General features: G+C 36.3%; 1 protein-coding gene across 2 annotated transcripts in view; it reads right to left on the minus strand.

Moving 5' to 3' along the window:
* Window positions 1-10,398, minus strand: part of GSTCD (glutathione S-transferase C-terminal domain containing) — a 46,428-nt gene that overhangs the window by 35,047 nt on the left and 983 nt on the right. Inside the window, exons 1-5 of one of the 2 annotated variants that reach the window (XM_072928545.1) lie at window positions 9,538-10,127; window positions 6,994-7,425; window positions 5,348-5,806; window positions 1,883-2,137; window positions 1,068-1,161 (exon numbers count right to left, since the gene is read on the minus strand). In XM_072928545.1, coding sequence (XP_072784646.1) covers window positions 1,068-1,161; window positions 1,883-2,137; window positions 5,348-5,806; window positions 6,994-7,425; window positions 9,538-9,684 — 1,387 coding nt within the window. In that variant the 5' untranslated portion in view covers window positions 9,685-10,127. Of the gene's footprint in view, window positions 1-1,067; window positions 1,162-1,882; window positions 2,138-5,347; window positions 5,807-6,993; window positions 7,426-9,537; window positions 10,128-10,398 lie in introns of those variants that run through there. The other variant, XM_030271632.4, reaches the window with a different exon arrangement.

Genomic DNA, 10,398 nt, shown 5'->3' on the forward strand with positions numbered 1-10,398 from the left:
CACAGTTGGACAAAAATGTCAATAGAAAAAAAACTGCTTTAAAGAAAAAAAAAATTGTTTTAAAAAAAATCTCTTTTTCGTTTGTTTCACAGTGAACACAATGTCTGATGAACAAATGTGACAGTACCAAAGGCTTCTATCTCCATATATCCTCAGAGTAATAAAGCAGCAACAAGGATTATCACCATCCAACCCCACATTCACACACTTTCCCCTTCCCTTTAATGTGCTTTGGATTAGCCTAAAGGAAACACCTCTAATCATATCCAGCCAAACTGATCTTAATACTCACAAAGCCTTTGCAGCAAGTAGGAAATGAACCTGAAGACAATGAATCCATTCACACACACAGGACCAGGAACACAAGCAAAAACTCCACAATTGACTGAAGTTCCAAAAAGGAACTAATGCTGCCTAAAACCACAGAGATGTTGCATTTCTTTGTTGGTCACAAATTAAATATAATCTCCCCTTTCCCAAACATCACATATAATCAGCAGTAGCACAGTATTTCCATTTAACAGTCTTATCTCAATAAGCCCCACTTCACAAAATTTTCAGCTTCTGCCTTGCTAGGGAAAAAAATGAAAACATTTCCTATGATGACATACATCCATACAGGGAAATAATCACATGACGTATCTGATTTTCCTTCTGTCTCACACTGTGACCACCAACACTTTCATACTCTGACCTGCCACTCTCTTTTTACTGACAACCACAGTAACTTTATTCCTATGGAAGGTATCTATGGATGTCTTTACTTCTATGGAAGACTCAACACAACCAAGCACTGAGCTTGGTTGTGATTTTTGGGCTGTGTCAACGGCTGACTGAAATCAAGGCTAGTCTTTTGTTCCCAGTTTGCTCATCAGCTGTTGATGACCAGAGGGAAGTTATGTCACCATGTGTCACAAACAGACCGAATTTTAATGCAAATTTGAAATCGCTTCCCTGTCTTAGCTCTGGAACATGTTGAAAACTGGCATATTTTCTTATGAAACAGTTAAGTAGCTTCACCATAAGAAGACCCTGTGAAATACACACACAGACCTACAAACCCTCACCTTCCCCAGGACTGACTGCAGATGGAAGACTGGTCCAGTCTAGGGTCCAGCTGGGGCATGGATGAGGAGAAAACTTTGCTTCAATTCCGTTTTCCTAAATGAAAGGAGGAAAAAAAATAAATTAAAACCTTTTACCCACTTAAGATGGTATCAAAATTCTCACTAAATTTAACGGCATCAGATGAAACTGCAACAATGTCAGTTTAAGTGAAACTGGACAGGTAGATGACTCTACATTATATATTCAAATTATGTATTTCCCTCATTCTCACAAAAAAGCCCTCCTAATTTTTTAGGAAGTGCTGTCAGCTTCTGTGCAAAAAATACTGAATTATGGAACATGATGGACAGCTTTCTTTAACAAAACTCATTAAGGTTCCCAGAAGTTCAAAGCTTTAATCAAACAGAAAAAAAAAAACAAACAAACAAACAAACAAAAAAACCAACCCAAATGAAAAGGTTTGACAATGAAACCAAACATAAAAGCAACAGGTTTTTTGTCATTCTTTATATAAATATCTTTAGAACAGAAATACAATATTGCAATTTGAACAAAAGGTTACTTTGATTATTCAGAATTATTGATAAAGCTCCAACTGTCCTATCTTTGCCCAGTTCCTGAATTACTCAAATATGAGATGAGAAGAAAAAAGTAGAATCACTTCTAAGTCAACGTGCATCAGATTTAAGACAAACAAGGGGTATTAAACTGTTCAAGGCTGTCAAAATTACCTTGTATAATTCTAATGAATTCTACCTACTCCAAATCAAACAAATGTGATTATAAAAATAACTAATTAAAAAGCTTAAATTACCATTAACTTAGTCATGGTTGGCCTTGGACCACCTATAAAATGATTGTCTTCATTATCCTCTTCTAACTCCTCAGGAACTGAAGTGGAGTCCTGTAGCTGTTCCTCAGGAGCAGACACCAACTCTGGAAGCTGGAGAAGCTCCATGTTGCATTTGCCAGCAGCTTTCTTTACGCCAGGTACTTCTTGAACTCTTCGATACCAACTGGATATCAGTGGCAAGTTTACCAGATTTTTGCCTTGTTTCTTGCTGGAAACCTAAAATAATAAAATACGAAGGTTAGTGGCTACTGTAAATTTCTTACTACAAGCCACCAAACTACAGGAGTAAGCTCAGCTCCACGCTGAGCACAAGCACTCACAGCATGATGGCAATACAAAAATCAGCTGGTTCAGAGCTCCAGGTGGAACTGCCAGTCAGACACTTAGACTTTATCTGCAATTCCCATTTCTCAATAGGATGAAAAGGTTCATATGACCATTTTAATCATAATTTCAGTCAGTAACAGGAAAACTCCATACAAATAATACTCTTGAATATCTGCTATTTCCTAACATAGGAATTGTTAATTTTGGTTGATCGTTAGACAAAAAACCCCAATGCAGTAATTTGCAATGAATACTGAACTCTAAGCATGACATTATGGTACCTGAATGGTCTTTCCCACAAGTACCCCTTAAAAGCTCATTCACCAACAGCTGTTTTGCTGGGAACTACAAGCCTGAAATACCTTAGACTATGTGGTAATAGGCATACATTAGCCCTGGTCTTTATTCAAGGCTTTGCACTACATCTGCAGCTTTTTTTTTTTTTTAATTAGTACGGATTTTTTTTTAATCATGTATTACTTTCTACAATCTTAATTTCATATTTTTATACAATAATGGTAACTAGTAGATTTATTTTCTGAATTAAGTGTATGCGATTATAAGTTAATGTGGCCTCCAACAGAAACTAGCATTTTAAGTGTAAAAATGAAAAAAAAAATTCTTAAGTAAGAATATGTTGCACATATTTTAAAAACATATACCCAAATCACTTTTTAAGATGAAGTCCAGCTACTATTTAAAAGGATGCACCTGATGAAATTAAATAACTTTTGTTTAGATTCCCAAATGTTCTAGAACAATGGAGATCATCCTCTTACAAGAGAGGTTGTGAAGTCTCCTTAGAGACACTCAAAATATAACTGGACATGATCCTGGGCAACTGGCCCTAGCTGACCCTCCTCTGAGCAGGCTGCTTAGACAAGATGAGCTCCAGATGTGACTTCCAACCTCAATTCTTGAAGCTTCAACTATTCTGTGATGCTGTGCCTGCTTTAAACAAAAAATTAAAAATCATTATTACAAGAACAGGCAGAAAAGGCCACACAAAACCAACATTCTTCACCTGAGCTGTCAGAAGAGTGGAAAAAGAAAATGGTAAAGAACATGTGAAATTACACAAAATTTCCAACAGCTCTCCTGCATGCTGTGTTTATAATATGCTTAGGGTAATCAAAAGTAATTAGCAATAGCTAAAGCAACAAAAGCATGAACTGTGTAACTTTAGTATCTAATTCAGTAACCTAATAGTAACATGGGCAAAACCACATTAATTCAGTTAAGGAAGAAATCTTTTGGAAAGCAATTCTAAGAGGCACTGTTAAACTTGTTACAAAGTGTTCTAAATTGTATTTTAAAAAGTGAATAATGTTTTTTCCCAGATGAGGACCTGAGCTTTTGTTATGCTTCTATTCATTTTCAACAGTTACAACTAGTAGAAGTCATAACAAAGGTAACCTCACAATGATAACAGCAATGAAATGAGGTAATGAAAAACAACACTTCAGCTTCATTATCTTACTTTTGGTAATTATAATTACAATCAGCTAGTCAGGTCTCCTCATGCTTATAGGATATTTTCCAGACACATACTCACTTAAGACTTCATTATTATTCACACTCTTAATTCAAAGTGGAACTGCAACTACAGTGATTTTTTTTTTAAGCACAATCCAGGAAGTCCAGTTATACAAGTGACAAATAACACTTTAATATAGAATTGAACTCTGGGAATTCAATTCCATCAACAAGAGCAGTTTCAACTCACTGCCTGCAAGAAGCTTTCAAATGCAAGTTTTTCAATTTTGATGACAACTATAGGCATCAAAGTATAATTGCTTAGAAAATTATCATTCACCAGAGAAGAGAAATAAACAAACATTATCCCAGAGCTCTTGCAAATTAGGTAAAGACGAAACTGAAAGCCAGGTCTTCAGGGCAATCCTTGGTGTGAGCTAACAGAAGCGCATTGTAAAATATGTAGCTTATGAGCTGCAGAACACCAGGGCTCAAGGGTAATATATAAAAATTCAATAAATACAAAATTCTTGGCTGCTCATAGTACTTCCATAGAATGATCCCAACTACATTGCTGAAATCAATTAAGCATCTGATGCAAAAATCTTCTCATGACTAGCAACAGTAAATCAAATATTACTGGACAAAGTTATGCTCTTATTTAAAAATATCTTGGAAAAACAAAGGCTGAAAGGCATTTTAAATAGTAAGAAAGCATTTTATCTTAATACTTTTGCTTAGTATCATCCATACAGAAGTTGCTGTTCACATCCAATTTTGTGATTTGCAAAACAAACAAAGCAGATATGAATTAAGAAGCATTTCTGTAAAATAACTCATCATCTCAATTCAAAGGCATTCGTATTGCTCCCATCATCATACAGAAATCCACTGAGGATGTTAAAGTTATAAAGTGGACATCTGTCATATTATTAATATTTGATAGTCATTATCTTGATTTTCAAGATTGTTATCCTCAGTCTAACAGCATCTTCTCCAGGAATTCCATTTGTTTTCAAACACCATAAGAAACATTTGGCAAACCAGCATGCAAAATCAAAATGCAAATGTTCTTGGAATAGACACCAGCTTAGCTATAAATCTCATACAGTAACTGCAGGAACAGAACTGTAGGAGGCAAACTCACTGAATCATTCTACTGTGATGGGAAATCAAGACAGAGTTGTAATTTCCTTAAATCTCTCCTATTCATCTATCCCCATAAAACTAAGTACACAGATTGTGCTGAGCAAGACTTACCACAGTCTTACCACAAAAGTTTTTCCCACTGTAGAACTAGTTTATAAGTTGAGCTCAAGTCACCTATACTAGTATTGTTAAATTATTTTCTGGGCAAACTCATGCCAAAATATTTTATATAATATTTTAACAGTTAACAGTGTTTACTAACCATTGATATGCTCTGTATCTAGAAGTAAATTTAGTGACCTCACCAATCCCCGTTTTCTGTGTTTGTACAAAAACAAGACAAATCTTCGATTTCAGGTTAAGGTCACACTGTAAACACCATGGTATGTTTCAAATTAACGTATTTTACAACTTTTAGGTTCTTAAAAAACACACACGCACATTAATTGATATTTGCAGAATTTGTCAGCTTACCAAGAACTGATGGATGCATGGCAAAAGCACTAGATCTGCCACAGTAAAATAAAGCCCTTCTGCAAAAATGTGGTCCAAGAGCGGAAGGTCAGAGGTTTTTGTTCTCCTGATGTGAGGGGCCTCCCTGTTGATTGCCTCTGGTGCTTCCTGGGCAAGTAGTTTGGAGAAAGCCACACTCAGTTCCAAACTTGAGGGTGGATGTTCATGGACTTCTGCTTTTAATTCCTCTGATGCTTCTTCACCAAGCACAGGCACTGCAGCCTTGGCACCTGCCTTCTGTTGTTGAAGTTTCTGCCTTCGAATTTTGTCATTGTTATGTACTCGGACAGGTTCTCCAAGCTTCCTTTCCAACAGTAAAATGTCAGGAGGAATAGCCTGGCCGTGCTCAGGAGAGGCTGTCAAAAATCTTTCAACAGCCAGAGGTATACTGATCTCACAGAGCCTGGTCCACTGGCTAACCTGTCAAATAAATTTACATAATTAACGTCTCTACAGAAAGAGAAACAAATCCAGGGTAACTTTTGGTTATTCGATCACTTCAAGCAAAGGAATTCCAGCTTTAAATATATTCTTTGTTAATCTTAGAAACTCAGGTATTTCTGTATTGCTTTTACAACAGCAGAGTTAGGAAGCTAAATCTTATATATAATAGAATGGTTATCCGGTACAGCATATTTTTGTTTCCTTATTATTGACATAAAATTAGGATGCCTGTGTAACTCATAAGAAGCAAAGCTGCGAACTGAGTTGAAGGCACGGTGATCAATGGCAACCATGGAAACAGCAATCATGCCAGGGTGGAGTTCTGCCTCCTGAGAGACAGGAGGAAGGCAGGTCTAGATGGATGAGCTGCCAGATGAGTAAACTGCTGTGTGATAAATGGACTGACATCTCAACTCAAAGGGTAGTGTTGGTTAACAGTTCACACTCTACCTGAAGGCCAGTTAGGAGTGGAAATCTTTAAGGGTCTATACTGAGGCCTAGCCCATTTCATCATGTTTACCTGGAGGGGGGAGATGGAATACACTCCCATCAAGGATGACATGGAATCGAGAAGAACACACAACAAATTCCCAAGAAACTCCAAGGCAGAGCAGCTATTCACAATAGTCCTTACACACTATAGAATAAGCTGAGAGGAACTGATGTGAAATTCAGAATATTCCACTCCTAGGAGGGACTTATCCCCTGGAATGGCACAGGCTAGGGACTGACCACCTGGCCAGTTAGCCACTCTGCTGAAAAGACACTGGACAACCTGGTGAGGATAAGCTAAACAAAAGTCACCTTGACAATGAAGGCAAACAATATATTGTGTTCTTGAAATCAAAATCAGCAAGAAATTAGGTGTTTCTTAGTTCACTTCAAATTTTATAACATACTGCTAGACATGAAGCAAAGATCTGACCTACTTTTTAACATTAAGGTTCTTTTTGTGCTGCTAAAAACTAGCATCTTCAAAAATAATTATTTCTCATCTTTGTGCCAAAATACAGGTATTTCTCCATAGAGAAAATTGCATTTTCTAAGCAAATTAAGTTTTTTTCTAAAAGAACTTACTTGACATCAATATTAACAGTCTAATTCAGAGCATTTAATGCTTATTAAAAAACCAATCAATGTATCTAAGAGAGAGACACACTCACTTCAGCACAGGCTTTTAAGCAGGTCTTCTTAAAGCCCAAGAGTTCCAAAACATCCTTTTTAGATGGATCTGCCTCAAATGTTTTCTGTATTATATGTCTTAAGACCACAGAAAGCCCAGCTCTGCAGAATTTGTCATCTTTCACGACAACAGCAGGCAAAGTGCAGCTCTGCACAACCACTGGAAGCTGACACCTGGAGATTAAGTGGACCTCAAGATCACCAGCGAGGCTTTTTGTCACACACTGATCACCCACATCTTCGCCAGTCGGCACTAAAAAAACTTTAAATAATTTGCAGTCACAATAGGATAGCAAAAACAGTGAGATAGATGTATGAAGAGGAAAGATACTATCTCTGTACTGATGAGAAAAAGCCAAATATAAATGTTCTTCAGCGACATTATCTTTCATCTTCTTCCTGAGATGAAGTTCCTGAAATAGAAAGCAGAGTACGACATCCATAAAAGAATACAGAATAAAAAAAAAAGAAAAGAAAAAAAAAAATGAGAGCACTGGTTCTTCCACTATCTGCTACAACTGATTTTAACATAAGACACTACTAAAGACATTCTGCATCAATAATTGGCAGGTCCTTTCTTAAGGGAAAAGAATGGTTTCACATCTACACTGTCTCTTCACATACAAGATCAGGAATAGGAAAATGACCTCTGTATATTTTTTTTTACACTTTAGCATATTTCTGACACCAACTAAAACCTTAAGAAAATGATTCATTTTCAATTTTTAAGTGCATATACATTTTAGAGCAAGTTGGGGTTTTTTTACATTAAAATCTTCCACAATATTAACCATGCATTATTAAAAAAAAAAAAAAAACATTTCCTGAGCACATATCTACAACAGTCAGTTCTCTAATACAAACATCTGTCTTTTTGTAACTGCTAAAAGGCATATAGAGTAGGTATTTAGGCCATGGGAAATAATATTGGTTTCTGTATTAAAAAATAATCCAGAGTTGGGTGAGATAATAACATAAGCAAATAAACATTCATCTCATGATACGACATGAACACCTCAAACACACAACTACTTTAAAGCAGTCAAATTCAACAGTAACAAAGCTGAAATTAATCTCGGTATATTAAAAACTCACACTAATTTTCCTTACAGTGGGTTGAAAGCTACATTTTTCCTACTACAGTATTCCACAGGAGTTTAACATGAGGCACAGAAGCAGTAATTTTTCTGCTCCATCACTCAGCAAACTGCCCATTACCTGAGGTGGCACTGGAAAGCCTCAGACACTAGATGGCCCTCTCGGCACAAGTGACACAGGCCACAGCAACAGCGCAGAGAGAAAGAGAAATCTGAATGTTGCTGAGAAAGGCCAGAATAGGGGTTTATATACATATATATAAAGCACGAGTGACACTAGAACAGCACTGTCTAGATTAATGAGGTCTTTGCACAATTACACGTATGATGATGTTATAGTGAAACATTTTTAAACCACTAAATTACAAGAACAGTGGCTCTGCTACGAGTACTGTTGTTTGCTTTAATTAATACACTGCCACACAAAGAACAGGACACTACACAATGCCATACCTACTTTACCACAAGATATTTTATTTGGGTAAATCTTGACAGCATGGAATCTGAGACAGAGTCTATATCCTAAGTATACCTCTGTGGCAGAAATAATCCAGTGAAGGCACAGCCAGAGCAGTAAATCAAGAAGAGTTACTGCTACCACATTCTTCTAGTATACCCATAGCTTCTAGTATTTAAACTCATATCCTCAACTACAGTACCTCTTTCAATATTAAAAAGTATTCTTGTATGCATTTGGGTTAATATTTTTGTTCTCCATGGGAATTCAAAGAACTCACAAGTCCATCTTTTGCTCGGCACGCAAACCACTCAGAAAAACACATTCACCTAATCACTCAATTTTTTCTTCTAGTGGATGTTCCTGGACTCAATCAGCTATTTTGGTCATTTTCATGCTGTGCAAAACTACTAAATATTTTGGTACACTCTGACAAGGTTTCTATTTCCGAAGTATATTATACTATAGTGTCCATCTATTAATCACCCGTTGTTAAAATTTATTTCTAAAAACTTCTTACAAGTAATTTTAACAAACTGGGCTTCTATAATGACTGCAACTTGATATACAGGTCATTAGAATATCAACACATTCAGTCTAGATTTATTTGAATTATTAGTTATTGCAAAAATTTATATGTTTCTCCACCACACCAGTAACTGAACAGACTTTCCTCTCAGAGAGCACTGCAAGGTGAAAGTTTCCTTTGTCCCTGTTACACATGTGACAGCAAAAGCACAAAGAGAATTTATAGCTCAGTGTCACACTGGAAGTCTGTCCTAGGGCAAGCCAAAAATTTAGAACATTTTTCCTTAAAGGCTCTGTTGTTTGGTTGGCTGTGAGATTTTGGGGGTTTTTAAGGTCAGTCTGCGACAATGAAAATTACAGTCAGGTTAATTGTATTCTCAAATCTCTCAGAGAAGATAAGCTAAAATAATGAGACTAGGAGTTCTGTCTATGAGTGATTTTACCTCTGTTTCCTCATTGTTCCTGTGAGAAGAAAGGCCTTCTTGAATCATCACTTCAACTGAGCTGTACACACTTACACTGCCACACTTAACCCCTCTCCCATATTTTTGGAGAATTCCTCTCAACATTTTGTCTCTAAGCACTGACATTATAAAGTCACTTCCTATATTTTTTGTTTCCAATACCGGTCCTCTTCCACACTGTTTTGGCTCTGCAGAATCTATATTCCTTGTGGATTTCTGCAGAGATTTTCAATTCAAAAAGTTAACAGCCTAACTGGTTGCCCATTCTCACTTAACTCTTTTCACAAAACTACTACTCATCCATTAAATGTGTTTATTAATCCCTTGGCAGCTTACTGAGACAAAAGCAGATGCAGACATACACAATAAAATGTAATGTGCAATACAGAACTAACCAAACCTAGTAAGACACTGCACTGTTTGTTCACAGTATTTTTTCCCAGCATTTTTTTCTCTAATTGGACCGTAAATTCTGTGGGAAGAGATGGATTTTTATTCTATTGGCCATATTTACAGTAGCCACTGTTTGAAAGAGAGAAAATGAAAAGCAATGATCAATACACAATTTGCACTGTAACTTAAATGACAAAGATAAATAACATTGCCTACCTTTGGTATAAAAGACACCTACTTTAAAATTATAAACAGTATGTAAATGTAAGTTTCACTAGCTGTGCTGTTTTTACCATTTTCTCCTCCCTTTCAAGATGCTCTAAACCACAGTTAAATTAGGTCCATTCAGTTGCCCTGTTAACAACGTAATAAAGAAAAACACTGCTTTAAAAGCAAGTTTCCCATAAAAATGAAAGACAAATAAATACATAAACATCCTCTTCCTTT

The sequence above is a fragment of the Taeniopygia guttata genome, chromosome 4 (genome assembly GCF_048771995.1).
Source record: "Taeniopygia guttata chromosome 4, bTaeGut7.mat, whole genome shotgun sequence".
NCBI lineage: Eukaryota > Metazoa > Chordata > Aves > Passeriformes > Estrildidae > Taeniopygia > Taeniopygia guttata.